This window comes from Takifugu flavidus, chromosome 11 (genome assembly GCF_003711565.1).
Source record: "Takifugu flavidus isolate HTHZ2018 chromosome 11, ASM371156v2, whole genome shotgun sequence".
In the NCBI taxonomy this organism is placed as follows: domain Eukaryota; kingdom Metazoa; phylum Chordata; class Actinopteri; order Tetraodontiformes; family Tetraodontidae; genus Takifugu; species Takifugu flavidus.
The window spans coordinates 11,487,296-11,503,770 of NC_079530.1; the positions used below are offsets into that span (position 1 = coordinate 11,487,296).

A 16,475-nucleotide genomic window follows, 5' to 3' on the forward strand; every position below is an offset into this window, starting at 1 on the left:
ATTGAGCGTCTCTTCATTCTGCGGTGGCGTGCAGATGTGGTGGCGACATTTTTAGACTCTCTCGCTCACTTTCATTCACATAGTCTTCTGCTTGATGGGTGGTGTAGCACTATGCAGGAAGTGTCTGGGCCACAATACCACAGGGCCCTCACGGCATGGCAAACCTAATTAAAAGGTTTCTTCAGTCTACTAATCTGGAATAGCCTGCCTGGACCAGGGAGCTGTTCATCTGGCTTATCTCTAAAACCTTCACCCCAACACAATGTGAAACAGCAGCAGGACTGCTGGCACTCTCCCCACATTGGGGTTGCTTTGGGGAGGGGGGTGGGGTGGGGTAAACAGCTGAACAAACAGGTCTAGTAGCTGTGGAGCATCGGAGAGGGCACGGGTGCTTTACTTAACCCCTACTGCCGGGACATCAGTGAGATGCTGAGGGATCTGCAACCACACCATCAATGGCAAAGCACATAACTAAGCACTCCAATACTCTGGGACATAGAAGAGCCCTCCAGCCCAGAGGAACTGCCACACACTCCTTACAACGTTCCTCTGCGATGGGCCTTGTAGCACCACAGGAACCAGGACAGCTTTAGTTACATGGACACTGATTTTAATGACTAATTTAGTTCCAAAACTGGTACATTTGGCCGCAGGGACCACCTTCTCATAACCATGAAGGTTAGGCTACTCCTACATTGCTAGCGTCACATAATTGAGATCTATACCGGTTTTGCTGTCACCCTGGTTCGCATGAGTTCAACCCACAACCAGAAACACGGGACGCCTCGGATGAACTCATGGGTTTGATGCTCAAACAGCGGCCGCTGGGAGAGACAAGTGGGTCGGCTCCTCTGGGCCGACTCCAGCAGATACGCTCTCACGTTGTGAAGCGGGCTGGCGTCCCTTAGCCGGAGGAAGGGGGCACGTTGGCCACAATAAGCATGGAAGCTGCAGGGCCGTGATTCACTGTGACAGCAGCGCCTGGCATGCGAGGACAGGCTGCTCCCTCTGATCTTTATTTGCTCCACCGTCTGTTTTGCATTTGAGAGCCGTGCTGAACGCGAGGCATTGGATACACCTTGAATGGCTCAGGAGCCCGTCCACATTTTAAAGACCCGGGATCCATTTTCAAAGCTAAGGGGGATCCAGGACACAGAGGGATGATGTTTGAAGGGGTTGCGTCTGTGCTGAACAGGGCCAAGGGTCTCCCGGCAACACAGATTAGGTCTGATGAAAAGAGAGCACTCCATAATAACACATGATCGGGCTAAAGGAAAATAGTACGGGGGGGGACCCCTCCATGTCCTGAAGACCACGGCGAGGTCAGGCAGGCGTGGAGCAAAAACAAACACGCACAGCGCCTCTCCTGCAAACTGCTGCCTCGACCGACCTGTCAAACCTACTCCGCCCGCTGATGGTGCCAAAGACGCCGACGCTTGACCACCGCCAGGTGAGGAGCGCCGAGGGGGCATCGTCGCCGGAGGCCCTCTGATGCTCCAAGTGGCCGCAATCCAGAGGTGGCAGCTGGAGTTGCGCAAGAGGCGAACAGCTGATGTCCATCAATACCTCGTCGAACAGTCTGCAAAACCATAAAGGGAACCAAAGCAAGTGGACAAGACGTTACCACTGTTGGCGTTGGGACACGGACACGTGCAGAAATGCAGCAACATAGATTTTATTTCCATTCTGAGCACTGTAGATAGTTCGCACATACCATTTCAATAGCTTATACAATTTCATAGGAGTAGGATTTTAGGCAAAGGATGAACAAGCTCCATTGTTTTAGAGAGAGAGAAACTCACGGGAGTAACTTAACAGAAGATTTCTTCTCCCTCTCCTTTCAAGTACAGGTCTCAAAAGCACCATTTCACTGGCTTTATGCATAAAAGTGAGCTTTTACCTAACTGCTTTTAGCAAAATAATACAGTACACGTATCTGCCGAAGCAACTCTACAAATATAAACTTTTTTTTTTCTTTAATGAGGACTAACAGTCATGCTTGGTGGTGGCGTCAAACTCTCCTGCCTCAGCGCTATTTCTCCTTTATATACATTTCACCATCGCTCTGGATGTGCGCATGTGCATAGCTGTTCGCCTGTGGATCTACAGGATATCTGATGGATATGAACTCACACAATCACTGCCATGCAACCGGTGGCTGATCTAAACTGAATATAATGTTATATAATATGTAGGAGGATAAGAGGATCAAGCTGATGTGCTTGGAACTGCATAACCCACAGCAATGACCTATATGGAGAACATGCAACTGTCCATCTTTAAAGAGAAAATAAGCTCATCTGTTCGACGGTACAAAACAACCACCCTGTTTTCCCAAGTTGCAGCATCTGTAAAAGAAAGAGAAGAAGAAGGATGGCGTGCCCAGTCCAACCAATCAGACTGGGAAGCTTGGGGTGGGGGGGCATGCTAGAGGCAGAACGTGGCAAAACGAAGCCAAAGTACCCCTCCCCCAGGTGCCTGCTTGACAGGTAAGGCATCAAATAGGTGGCGGGAAGCTGCGGCGCCGTTTGGGTGCTGGAAGGGTCTGAATTAGATGCCCAGACGTCGACCAACGCAGCTCAATCTGGAACGCTCGTGAGCCGACACACGCCGCCTTCGATGGCCAAACACTGTCCAGGAACCGTCCCAGGAGGCAACCTGGATATGTGTGTCTGCGTAAGAAACACACAGAAGAGAATTCGGAAATATGAACAGACTATTCTATCAGTCTATGAAAAATACAGTGACACAATATGACAAAGTTGGGGCATTTTCCATGTAAGGGAGGGCCTACATCCTAATGTTCCATGTTCTAATGCTGTTTTTAACCTGGAGAAGGAAGCAAAGAGTTAATAGATGAGTAGAGAATACGCTGCAAAGTGCTCATCAAAGTGCCATCGATACCTCCTCAATAATAAAAAAGGACAACCTGATCACATAATGCTCAGCTTTGAAACACGCAGTAGAGCTAAAGACGGGCCGTCGGCCACAACATGTTTTTCCTCCTTTTACAAGCGTTTTCTCAGCTGGGTGAGAAGGTCAAAGGTCACTAGGGGGTTTGTGTACGTTTGGAGAAGAGCTCAACCTCTCTGTGATACAGGAGAGTCGGTTTAGAATGGAACTGCTGACTCCGAGGCGCCAAACGTGAAGAAACTCTCCAAGTTTAATGATTCTTTCCGTCCGACTGGAAGCAGCTCGGAAGAGCACGAGGATTCCATCAACGCGTCTTCCTCGAACACGTCTGTCTGAATCACTCCAGTATCAAAGGAACTCCAGACACAGGCGAGAGCCAGGACCAAATCTAGGCCTCCGTCAGCTAAATGAGGTAATCTTTTAATGAAATGAGATTGCAGAGGGCTTCGTTTACGGCTGGGCCCGCACGTTAAGTGCCAGAGCAGATGGCAGTAATAAATACAATGCAACCCGTTATTTTGCCATTCATCTTAAGTCTGGAGATGCCAAATGAGTGTTTACGAAGAGACAGAGGATGTGGATCAAGGGAACAGAGTGTTACTGTTCTGCGTTGGAGCAGACGTTCAGAGGAGGAGGGAAGGGGCAAACACAGCTGTGAAGACCAGAGCGATACTTCAACTGGGGGGATCAAAGGTGACCGGCTCCCCCTCTGCCAATAACAGCTGTCATCCTCTCCTCAGGGGCCAGCGCTGCTCCGGCCTCCACCCGCATTCACCGCGCCTGCCTGACACCGTCCCCCGGCTGTGCAGGGTGTGCTGGACGGACCCAGTCCTGAGTGGCCCCTGGCACCCCGAGGGCAAGTGTCACTGAAGCAGGACAACAGCCAGACGAGCCGAGGCACACATGGTAGCACTCTGGTGAGCTATTACGCCGTCAGCACCGTAATGCAGATTCATCTCCTCCCTTTATGTTTTAAAGCGGAGGTTAGAGGAAGGCCTTGTTTGGGGAGAGGGTCCACAGCCTCGTCACAATCAACTAATGCTGACATGCTAAAGGGTTCCTTTAGATGTTTGCCTTTTTGAAGGAAACAGCTTAATAACGCTGCACTCAATTCTGACCAGACTGACGACACAGCTGGAAACACTGCTGGACAGTTAGCAACCAGCTAGGGAAGGTAAACCAGACCTCTAGATGTCCCAATCAGACCCTAATCTGCCTCTACAAGGGTTCTCAGAGAGCAGAAGATGAGGATACAGAGCTTCTACAGGGAAAGCCACACATCTTTTCATTATCCATACATAAAACAGGAAGTGTGCCATAACTGAAGACAGTTCTTTCTAATAACCACAGTCGCTGAATTACATGTTACCTGATTTAATGCAGCTTGCAAACATCTGGGCTGTAAAAGCTTTAAAGTGCTAATCATGTCCAGGAAGAGTGATCTGAGCTGCTGATGCTTATCTTTCATCTGTCCAATCACGGCAAAGGATAAAATGGTAAAGGGACTGCATCAGAAGTGCCGCCGGTGGCCCGTCGACGCGTCTCTGTGGCTCTGGAAAACATCGCTTGGTGTTCTGATGTCCTTTTCATTACAGATGCAGATGAGCATCTGGATAAAACCAGTTCTCACCGTAGAAAAATGCTGCTGCCTTTTTTCACAGTCCCGTTAGAACTCCTACAGATTCCACTAAAATATTTGTCACATACAAACTACCTGTCATCGGCAACACTGCTCTGCTGGGTATAAAAAATACAATTTACAGCTGAAAACTCAAAATATAGTTCGTTTTATGGAAGAATTCCTTAAAAGTGATGCAGTTTTCGTCTATATGGGGCAGTTTGAGTTCTCCTCTCAGCAACTGTGACCACCCACTCCCACTGATGTGTTACGCAATAAAGTAAAAACCAAAAGGAGGTCAGCTTTGAGTTTGTGCACGTAGGTTTGGGGAACTTGTGCCACATGTGTCTGCACGCTTGTTTTGTCTGCATGCTGGGATCACTTCTGTCCTAAAGTCTCTAGCTATTGCTTCATCACTACTTTTATTTTCTTCTCACAGAAGCCGTGGAGCTGCGGACCGGCTGGTCTGATACACCCAGTGGGACGCAGATAGGAATGGGAGGAATGTCCGTGCAATAAGAGCTGGTGCTGTGGAAGAACTTTACTGTATATGGAATCTCTACAACTCAGTCAGCGGATCTCTGACTTTGATAACAAAAGAGCAGAGAACTTTGTGATAAGGGACGGTGTTCCGACTGTCCACTCAGGCCCGTTTTCCAACATTAACCTCTTCGTCCTCAGGTCAGACGTGAGGAAACAGATGTTGTCAGTGCTTCTCCTCAGTGACTAACAGCGTTGGTTGGCAGTAATGTGGGGAGAAGGTCTGGGTCTGGGTCTGGGTCCAGCTGGGGAGCAGCGGGCGGAACACTTCGGCTGCACCCAGAGTGAAACCACGAGGGTCAAGACAGCCAAGATCTCCCGCTTCCACAGAGGTGAAGGAGATCCTCCCTGCTTCCATATCACAATGCTGCTCAGGACGACAGGTGAGCATCAAACCTGTGCAAGTTAATGCTGATTATGTTGGTTTTATGAAGAGCAACGCTCAGCTACAGAAATATTGTCTATCTTGAGGGAATGGTTGATATGGTGAGGGCATGTAGCAGTGAAAGGGCAGTTGGTATGCACACACTCCCCACATATAGCCTCACAGCAAGACCACATCTCACAAATATGCAGATTGATACTGATATCCTAGTAGTCACAACGGGCAGTAAAGTTTATAGTCTTTTAAGACCAGGTAAAGCCGCGGAGGGAGGGGGGGGGGAGACAAGAGAGATAGAATGAGAGAGCGAAAGGGACCGAGGCAGGACAGAGGGCAAACACTTTGAAATGTGAGCCGACCTTGGACAACAGTGGCCTGTCTTTATCCAGAGAGACAGAGACACATTAGCCAAACAAATCAGCAGAACAAGGAAGCCCTTTTAATTAGTCCGTTTTGGTATTTTTCGGGAGTAAAATCCCTCCAGCTATAAATCTCACCAAAATGTAGGCACTAATTAATCAAATAAAGTCTTTACTCGTCTGCTGCTTTAATTTTTTTTTTTTTTAACTGTAAATAGCAGCAGCTTCTCTAGGTCACGCAAAGAATGTGTGGGCATGGCTGTCATGCTTTGAGCCTGCTAATAAATATCTTTCTTAATGCTGTTTGTGTGCATCAAAGGGACGGTGCACATCGCAGACAAGTTCTGGGCCCAACATTTCAGACAGGGCTGGAAGGTTTAGTCCGTTTATACTGGGAAACCATTTCCATTACACACATATTTGTACAGACCGGAACCCATCGGTTCGAATTCTGGTGTATTTTTCATTCTTTGATTGTAGGAAGTGATGATATAAACTCCAAAGCTCACCTTTGCTTTGCTATCTTGGGCGGACATGTAGCCAACACACATGCTCTCTGTCGTGTGACTCCACAGGAACTCCACTGTGGAAAAAAGGCAACAAAACTATACATTCATATTCATTATGTATAGAATAGCTGTGCGATTCTATTCTATGGTCAACAGAACATAATGGGAAGCAAGTCACACCTCACTGTGTCAACATTCCAGTTCTCATCTCCAAATTTACCTTCTTGCATATGCAGACACAAATGGGTAAGAAAGTCAACATGAGTTTCTCTCTTATCAGGTCAAATCCAAAAACACATCCATCACGTGAACCAGCCAATATGGGCTGCATTCACACAGCTCCCACTTGTGTGAGGATTAGCTGTTGACTCCATACTGGGAGGTCTGAATCTCTGTGAAACCACAGCCTGATTGTGCAACTGAAAACAAGGACCACCTGCTGAGAGCGCAGTGCCGCCTCAGACCTGCCTCTCTGCCTTATCTGCCTAATTATGGATCGCTAGATATCAACAGTCAGATCTTGGCCGACCCGAGCAGGTGGAAAAGGCTGTTATCAGAGCTGAAAGATGATACCGACTCACCCAAAATACCCTGAATATTCTGAGAGGAAGGTGCTTCCACGCATCTGCAGCCGCGCAGGACGATCACGCCGCCCAGAACACGATCTTCACCGGCCAGAAAGGGGGAACCTGGGCGAGCAGAGCAGACGCCACTTCAGGGGTGACGGAGCTGTAAAAATGATCGATGGCACGCGCGCTTTATGCATCAAACCAAGGAACACACATGGATGGGGATGAGACAAAATACTGCGCTTTTATTCTAATTATATTAATCTAGAAGAAAATAAATCCTTCCTTCCAAGTCATGTGCAAGTGTGGCCAATTCATACAACTGAAAGTAATCATGCTGTCCTGTGTTTATTTTATGTGTTCAGCAAACCATGTTTCACTCCATTTGTATGGACAGGTGTTTGTGAACGACAGGTAGTGGAGTTTAATTTATGCAATCTTTAAGAAAAAAATGTCTCATATGGAACCAGAACGTTGTCAGATCGAGCAGAACCTGTCACGAGGGCTAGTTAAAGGGGGGGGGCAGAGAGCGGCCCGGACGCCCCGACAGAGAGAAACTCAAACGTCTGCGTCTTCCTGCGGTTCTTCTGCCAGCTTCTGCTGCTGCTGTTGTTCCTGCGTTGGCAGAAACTCCAGCTTTGTTCATTTAATGTGCGTCTTAAAAGGAAAAACGTATTTGCTTCAAATTCCCATTTTTCCAGTCTGCCCAGCTTTCATGTTGCACACGTCTCAAGCTGAACTGGGCCAGAACTGTGTGTTTCCACAGAGAGAAGCCTCTTAATCCTGTCTTGTTCCTTTGTGGTGGTCATTCACAGGCACACTCAAATGCAAGGAAAACAAACCTAAATCGTATTCCTTACGTTGACCGCGACTGGGAACGTCGCCAAATGTACAATTTTTACACAAACAACAAAAATGCGCCCAATTACACGTTCCACAACAGTCGGCGGTTTTCAAGCATAATGTGGCGCACACTTCAAGGCAAACCTTCGCATATTAAAAATAAAAATCCATAAACCAAAAGTGCAACGGCTGAGAGGATCTATATGTTTGGAGCCTGCTGGCTTGCATCCTACTGATAAACTTGTTTTGCATAGCCTCCAGCAGTGCCTGGTGTGCATCTTCAGACCGCATGGCAGCAGAGCATTCCCGTGCCAGCATGGTGCGAATCAGATGCTCCCCGCAGCCTGGAAGCAAACACACACACACGCGCACACACACACGCGCGCACACACACACACACACGGAAATGTTCCATTTAATAGCTGTAACATTTGAATTCTACTTCCTAACATCATCATTAAGTGTTAACGTACACAGGGTGATGGAGGAGCCTTAACATGGGGACTGAGCCAAGCTAAAATTTGGATGTAGGCTTCTATACATTCATACAGATGTTCTTCCTTCTGCTTACAGAAGAATTCTGTAGTTGCTCAACACATGCAGACAGTAACCTGGAATAAAGGGTCGTGTTTCTGATCCTGATTCCATCGCAGAAATTCCCAGCTGGTCTGGGAAGCAGCCGTCCAAGTATTAATCCCACAACTTCCGTAAGATCAGTTCCGCTACACTGTAGCTGGAACGCTGCACAACTCCAAAATCGGAGCACAGATGCAACGAGATTTCAACCTCTCTTCACGCGAATGATCATCTTATAATCGCAGATCGTTACACTTCTTAAACGCCATGAAAAAACAGAACCTGCCATTGGGTCCTTCAGAAAGCTTCAGTTAACGGCTGAGACCCTGGATTTCTGACACGAGGATGTTCTAGGGATGGAATTTCAGTATTTCAGCCACACAAAAATCATTTAAAAACCCTCAGACAGGTGTGCTGCACAGAAAAATTCTGAGGCTAATAACGTGCTGTTGCTTCCACAAAGAAAGCTCTCCAAAGGAAAACCAACACATCTGGAAAAGCTCCAGTGAAATCCCATAAAGACGAAGGAATACGGCCTTGTTGTTTCTGTAAACACCAACGAAAGTGCCATAAAATATCAGGTAACTAAAACAAAGCTGAATGCAAGCTGGTAACTGTGGAGACCAGATGCCTGGAGCCATTCTCAGCTCTTGTTTAACAAGACCAGAACGTCAGATCGGCCAGGTTCTGCCTTCTGTAATGTGTTTACCATAAAGCGCTCCGTCCCAGGAGACCTGAACATCACAGCGGTGCAAACACACTGGAAATGCAGCGCCAGACCAAGAGAAAGAGTTAGAAAAATGGAAAAGCAAGGATGCCAACAAACAGTCCCAGCGTGTGACAGCCAGTGGCTGAGAGGGTAAACACTGACGTTTGTGAGCCGTTGGCTCTGTGGCCACAGCAAAGCCAAGGCCAAGAACAGCAGGCAACACATAAAACAAAGAGCCGCATGAGGCGCACGTTACACAACAGAACAAAATGAGCGTATGTGCAAAGTGGTGGTCAGGTTAAGGGTATAAAGAGCGACCCGGGGTGAGGATCCTGCTCCTCCTGACGGACTGAAATGGCTGTTTTCTGTTTATTATGATGGGGATGTCTTTCATGTTGGGAAATTAAAAGCAGGTGTCGTACTGGAACACACATTATGCAGTCTATAGGCATGAGGAAAGCATTTCAGCAACATCAAAGTCAAAGCCACAATATAGGAAAACAGGATGAGGTGGAAAAAACCCAAAGAGCAAATGTGTAGCCTTCATCTACGCAGATAAACGATGGCCAGTCAACCACGGCGGTGAAGTCAGCCTAAACATAACAGACATTAAGCTACACGAGGACTTTCAATGCTAAATGAATCACAATGTAAACGACTGCGAAGCTGGTTAATGACAGAATAAAGAGCGGCCTACGTTTGGGATGATGCTAAACTTAAATGAACAGCAAGAGTGCCTAGCCTGCCTCTGATCATTCATCCACACCGGCCATCTCTCTGGTGCACACGCGTCCAGGTTCGGCCCGTCTGATCACATCAGCTCACCAACGCTGAGATGCTTTCAACAGACCCACATCAAAGGTTCCCCAGAAGCTCTGTTGCTCTTGTCTACGCATCTAAAAGATGTAATATACTCTTCCCCCAGATTCAAAAATCATACGGCTCTGACTGGTGCCTTTTTTCAGAAATGTCTAAGACTTGATTATAGGACACAAACATGTGCAAGAAACAGCATCTGTTGTGAAAAGGACCCTGGTCCTGGACACGCTCTCTGTCCTAATATGACTGAAGAGGAAGAGCTTCAGGAGCCATTCCTCCTCTTTCTGCCTGTCCCGATGATGATAAAGACAAGGATGATGCCAGTCACGGCCCCGGGGCTTCGAGGATGGGGCCAGTCCCTCCGTCGGCATTTTTATTATTGGTTAAGACCTGTTTGCTGCTCTCTCAATACGTGTCGTTAAAGCTCTAAACTGTAAAACAATAGAAAACCATAAAAATTCAGACAATAAAATCCACGTTTCAGGTCGGCAGCAGGTGGAATCTGCCTGGAAACTCAACAAATCAAAATGTCAGGAATTATCTATTTCTAGCTCTTTAAACCTGGATCAACATGTGTGAGAACTCGGCCATATGCCCGCTTGTAAAAAATGGATTGACCATCCTCTCCGTGCGCTCAGAGACATACTTCTCCCATCATATCTGCAGCAGGTGTCCCATGTCAAATGCCACTGCAAATCCAAAGGGCTCTTCAATGCACCTGGCACGCAGCTGACTAACAAAGCCCGCAGACGATGAGTCAATAATCCGAGGAAATGAATGACGAGAATCACTTGGCAGGAAGGGTTGTCCATCAGAAAGTATTATCAGGCGTTTTGAAGCTGCCCTCATCAAGGGTAAATGAGACACTCGCACTAAAGGTCTGTTTTGGATTGACATCAGTTCTGTAATGTAAAGCAGGATGCTCCTGGCAAACAGGAAGAGGGGGATTCACAGTTGTTGTGACACAGACAACGGTGGGGTGAGTTGGAGAGTGTTCTGGGTATACCTGAGGTACTCACTGCTGTCGAGTACGGGCTCATGTTACAGGCGTTTTCAGCCCAACAGCCACAACCATAATGAGCAGCCTGAGAACAAACAGGAAAAGGCCACGATTGAAATGCACTGGCGGTGACGTAAAGACTAGTGATTCACGTTGCTCAATCACCACGAACATGTTTACGTTCTGGCGAGCGAGACCTCGTAATCAACTGTAACTGTTGCAAAGTAAAGAAAAGGTCCAGCAGGAAAAGGATTTATGAGTTAAGCTTGTGTAAATGACAGTATTGTTTATCCTACAGCTGCACCCAAACACCCACTTTGTCCACTAGAGGGGATCTGAACCCCCAGGCACATTATGGTCTCATTAAGTTGTTTGTGGTTGACATTTTGGCGAGAAATTTACTGTTTACACGTTCAGTAAATGTTATATAGGCTTTGCGTTCATGTTGCAGGACATACTCAAACGCCTACTCTCCTGATCAGGACTCTTAAAATCAGCAGGTAAACATTTGAAGTGGTTTACTTTTTCCTCAATTCAATACAGTTTTTATTCTAACGAATCAATTAAATGGATACCTTAATCAAACCACGGGATATTCACAGTAGCTGAAGTAGAAACGACTGTTTAAATATTCTCCCATCAGCTGACAAAAGGACGCGGTGACACAGAAATGTGCATTGTTATATTGAGACAGGCCGACCTGTCCGACCCTGCCCGGGTGCTTCATGGCGAGGCCTCCACTGGACACGGCTGCCGCCACGTTTCCTTCCAGATCCACCACCACAGCTCCCACTGTGTCGAGGCACCCCGAGCCATCTTCCTTCATTAAAGCAAGAACAGTTGGCGTATGAATACAGACGAATCCTGTCGCTATTAACGATAGAACTGAAGAGTGATGCAACAGAAATAAACAACAGTGACTAGGACGTCACATCTCCATTAATCACTACTGTAGATACACGTGAACTGAGACAAACTCGTGCACGTTTTCTGTTGACACTGTTACTGCAGAGTAAAGTAATTCTGCGCGACCATTTTTCTCTGAAACCTTATTTAGCCCCATTAAGGACTTTATTACTATGGACAATGTGACAATGTGAGGTCTTAACGGACAACAATGAGGCACGAATCCATCGTGCGCGCTGCAGGCACGTTCGCACAGATAAGTGACGTTTGGGTCAATCCACATCCCACAAACTCTGCATCGGGTCGGGCGGGTTAAGCACTCATTAGTCAGGGGTAACGGATGGAGCGGCGCTCAAAGGTCACGGAGCCTCTTTCTCTTGCTTTGACATGCAGCTAAATCAGACGTGTTGGTAGATTTGTTACGACATCCTTCCCCTCGTGACGGCAACGTGCACGTTTCCAACATTTAACACATCTTATTATCGTACGGTAGGATTCGCTGGTTCGGTTGATTGTCGCCTTTTCTTTATCTGATTGTGTCCCGACTCCATTTTTTCTGCCAGCTCCATCTTTCGCTTGTTCCTCTTGTAGGCAGATAAGCTGAACTCTGCAGGTGAAAGAACATTCTCAGTTAAACCCACGAACATAATCCGATGCAGCAGTTTGAAAACACAGTTTTAAGCATGTGAAGAAAAGACAAATCTATTTAATGAAGGTTTGGAGATTTCTGAGGACCAAACTTACTCGTGGCCATTTTCTCTGAAGGACACGGTGCTATTCCATGGCTGACAGCCCACTCAAGTGCTCCTCGTCCTACTAAAAAACTGACAGAATCAATTAAAATAACACATCTGCAAAGTGGATCCAGATGTGGTGGATAATCACCAGGGGGGGATTCTGCCAGCCGATAACTTTCCTCTCTGAGCTTCGCTCAACAGGCGATTTGCAACTAAAACTGGGTTCTTCACACCTGAGGGGCAAATATGAATGATCACAGTCGAACGCTCATTTATTCTGGGACAAACAAATTAGGCATTTAATAAAAGAGCAGAAAACAATGTTTCATTCCCCATATTCTGTTTGTGTGGTCAACAGTTTTAAGCTTCTTAAAATTAAAAAAATGGCTTTGATGAGGATCTCATCCGTCATTTGTTAGTGAGCCAAAGTGTCTGCAGGTGAAAGGTGGGTGGTCTCCATGACAACGGATCTCCTAATTACATGAATCAGTTAAACACTGGACTGAAAAAGACATGAATGGATGTCTTTACTCAGGCTGACTGCATGTCTGCTGGGAAACCAGGATACCGTTTCTGATTTAGATGAACTTACCACTAATGGATCCAACAGCACCATACTGAAGGGATTTCCCATCCATGATGCTTGCATCACATTCAATTTCCCCCAACAAATTCAGGTTAGAGCCCATTCCTGCATTTGTAAATGGGGAGTCCTGAAACCATTGGAAACAGACTGCACATTAAAAATCCATCTGCATGTAACTGTATAACCCTGGGGAACACAATTCAGAGTTCTGACAGCTGTTTCTCACTAATTATTGGGTGCAGAATCCAAAACTGATCTCAGTTTTTCTCTATCATGTCAAGTTTTTGAACTCTAGGATCCCCCATAGGTCAAAGTGTCCTCTATAGGATATCGCTAGTACTGACCTACTGGGGGCTGCGCACACCTCTCACCACTGTCTCTATTGAGACCGCACCAACAAGGTGCCACATAGCTGGAGAGGAGTCCGGTCGTGGTCACCTGGCAGGTCTGACTACAGCTAATCAGTGGGATTTGGCTAGAAAGAAAACTGAGCGCAATTTCAAAATGACAATTTTAACCAGCACAAAAATCTAACTTAAGAGAATTATTTTCAAATTGTTCCCCAGTGTAATCACACATTCTGCTGAGGTGAAACAGTATTTTCAGGAGCATTTTCTTTAACCAACAACCTTCATAGGTTTGAGCAGTCGTGCAAACATCTAATATAACATCATTTATCGCCCATTACCAGCCGATCATTGTTTCGTCTTTAGCTGATGTTGGTCGACTCACCTCAAGTTCAACCAGTGCTGCAGCCACAGCTTCCACTGCAAGAGCTCCAGCATTGAGTTGGTCCACAGCCTGGAAAGGTAGGTGCACGACAACGGATTGGCTATAAATATTACCTATAATCATTGAATCCCATCGTAAATTTACCCGTTGACAGGCTCTTTTGCACACATGCTTGTACTCCTTGGCCTTTGATTCAGAATGGTATCCTGCTCCTACATGTAACCAACAGAAAGACATAAAAATAGAATTGATTTTAATGTTTCTTTTGAATATGATCACACCTTTGCTGTTGATTTTGATTACAAATCTTACCAGCATGCACTAAAACAAATCCACCGACAGGTTTTGCCTTCTGATTCTTGCTTGACTCCTCTTTTTTGGGCTTTTGCTCTTCATCTTCAGAATTCTTGAGATTGTCCATAACCCCTGCATAACTCGAAAGGCCTATCATTGCCCCACAGACACCATCATGCAGATCATTTCCATAGCGAGTCTGTAAAAAAGAAACACTCAGAATTATCACTGTCAGTCGATACTAGATGAAATTTGACAGCGGAAATTTTAGCGTGAAGGCTTGAAATGGTAGTGTCCTATTGCCTGTGCTGATTTTAAACTACAATCTCTAGTTTTACAGTATGGATCGGTGGAAAAAGACAAAGTTCCCCTGAAGCATCATAAAATATGCTGATCACGACGATGACAACGATTTTATACAATTCACGTCAATCGCCACTTTCCAAGCTATTTATTTTGGTCGTACTACCGTAGTTTTTCCATGTTTTTGTTGATAAACAAGATTTTCTATGTTTAGAATAACTATTAAAAAAATAAGGAATGACTTTTGGTACTTTACTGACAAAATCATATTTCATGTGCGCTTTCGTTAGCTTGTAAGCGATCGGCATGCTAATACCTCAGTCAAAACAACTTACAATTTCCACCCCTCCGCACCCAGCGACAGACCTGTGCGACAACCACGGTGACCCCCGACATGTGTTTAGTAAATGGAAATACTAACGGGACTCATAACAGCAGGTTTGGAAGAGAAACACACTTTGCTGACACAGACATTCACTGGTCAGCTCAGACCGCAGCTAGTTAGCATTAGCGTGCGTTAAGTACTTCCTGGTTCAGTCACGCGTTGCTAAGGAAGTGCGCTCGTTCCAAACATCGGTGCACGTGGGCGGAGAGACAAAATAAAAGCCTCGGCAGGTGAAAACACAGATGTATTTAGATACGATCTAAACTCATTTATTACGTGTTTTTTTTAGTTTAGGTGACAGCACATTTGGACAAATGCTTTGTAACGTATAAAATGACTGTTGAAGCTTGAAATAGACGATGAGTTACATTCATATTTGCAGTTACAGTTCTATATCTTAATCTGTTCCATTCTATTGCTGCTTCTGACAGTGTGAGTGTTCTCCTTTGTGGCGTTACGCTTTGTATTCTTGCATAAATTACTAGATGTGAGACAGATCAGACACTCTAAAACGTTTCATCAGACATCCCCTTTTATCTTCTTCAGCTCCACAGCTATTTTTAGAAACATTTGTGGACCACAGCTGCAAATCCATAATAATCATGTGATCTTTTCCAGAATAATAGCAAGGGGGTGTTGAGAGGAGAGGGGAAATGGGATGTGCCTTCTGCAGGATGCTGTGAGGCAGCTGCTGAGTAGCCCCTGAAGCAAAACCTATAACACCTTTGCTCATTGCAAGACTAGAAATGCACCGTTGGACATGGTGGGGAGTCATTTCTAACTAAAAGCAAAGTTCAAAAGTATATAATTGACTATTTGGGGCTTTTTTTCTGCAAAGAATTAGACTGTAAATTCATATCCACTGGAGTCTCTCTAGTGCATTAAACTTGAATTCTTACTTTTAATTAATCCAACATCATAATTACTCAGCCTCGGTCTAGGATTGTTGCATTAATACCATATCTTTTAAAAATACTCTCCATAGCAACAGCAACAGTTTCACCTGGGAATGTTTCCTGATCAAAGCGGACCCTAGATCAATATCAGGCCCAGCACTTTTATCTTTATTGTTTGCGGAGCAGCTGGGTGGGCGTAACACAACTAACGCAATCTTTAGTCCTAATGTGCAGCTCAATGTTGTTTTCCTTGGATCACATCAACAGAGATGAAAGAGCTCCTCTGAGCATTCAGTGAGAAGAGAGCTGCTGCTGCAGAGTGGGGGGGGGGGGGGGGGGCAGCTGACCTTCCACGAGCATCGTGTGGTTTCCAACATCAGATCTGCATGAAGTCTGAGCCAATCTGCTCTTCATTGTGAATGTGAAAACCACGCGATTAGGCGTGTGATTAGAATTAATGCGGGGGTCTTTTCTGCCAAATTAAACTGAGAAAAAAACATTTCGACGCGCGTCGGGAGCCAAAATCAACTTTCCTAAAGGTAAAATCCAACAATTAAGAGTGATCTCTTGCAGTTCAGGTTGCTAATCCTTTTCCTCTCATGCGGAAAAGTGCAGAATCCTTTTGAGAAAGGAGCAATATTCAGCTGGCCAACATCATAGCTGCTCATTTGGACGATTCATTTGTGTTAATAGCACAATAAATAACCTTTGAACAGAATAAAAGAGGTCTCCACCTCTCTGTTTCTCTTTGATTTATGAAGAAAGAGGGGGACCGGTGTCCAAGACAAAACACGCTCCC

The 16,475-nt window shown here is 45.8% G+C and overlaps 1 protein-coding gene across 2 annotated transcripts; it reads right to left on the reverse strand.

Moving 5' to 3' along the window:
* Positions 1-1,659: 1,659 nt before the first annotated feature.
* Positions 1,660-14,932, reverse strand: tasp1 (taspase, threonine aspartase, 1). Of its 2 annotated transcripts, XM_057047208.1 has the most exons (14): positions 14,731-14,932; positions 14,111-14,291; positions 13,943-14,010; positions 13,799-13,867; positions 13,073-13,193; positions 12,629-12,713; positions 12,488-12,567; positions 12,232-12,350; positions 11,538-11,657; positions 10,844-10,922; positions 7,967-8,077; positions 6,903-7,010; positions 6,322-6,395; positions 1,660-2,672 (listed from the first exon to the last, which is right to left on the reverse strand). In XM_057047208.1, the coding sequence occupies exons 2-14, from the start codon at positions 14,247-14,249 to the stop codon at positions 2,580-2,582; spliced, it is 1,266 nt and encodes a 421-aa protein (XP_056903188.1). In that variant the 5' UTR covers positions 14,250-14,291; positions 14,731-14,932; the 3' UTR covers positions 1,660-2,579. The 2 variants fall into 2 exon arrangements, with proteins under 2 accessions (XP_056903188.1, XP_056903189.1); XM_057047209.1 differs by lacking the exon at positions 7,967-8,077.
* Between the last annotated feature and the right edge of the window lie 1,543 nt (positions 14,933-16,475).

Bases quoted from the DNA above. Each gene is read 5' to 3' on its own strand.
- tasp1 (XM_057047208.1), bottom strand. From the start codon at position 14,249: ATGATAGGCCTTTCGAGTTATGCAGGGGTTATGGACAATCTCAAGAAT. The intron at 13,194-13,798 runs GTGAGTCGACCA...CAATGGTTTCAG, and splicing joins CAGCACTGGTTGAACTTGAG to GACTCCCCATTTACAAATGC. The intron at 10,923-11,537 runs GTCGGCCTGTCT...GTTTGTTCTCAG, and splicing joins ACCCGGGCAGGGTCGGACAG to GCTGCTCATTATGGTTGTGG.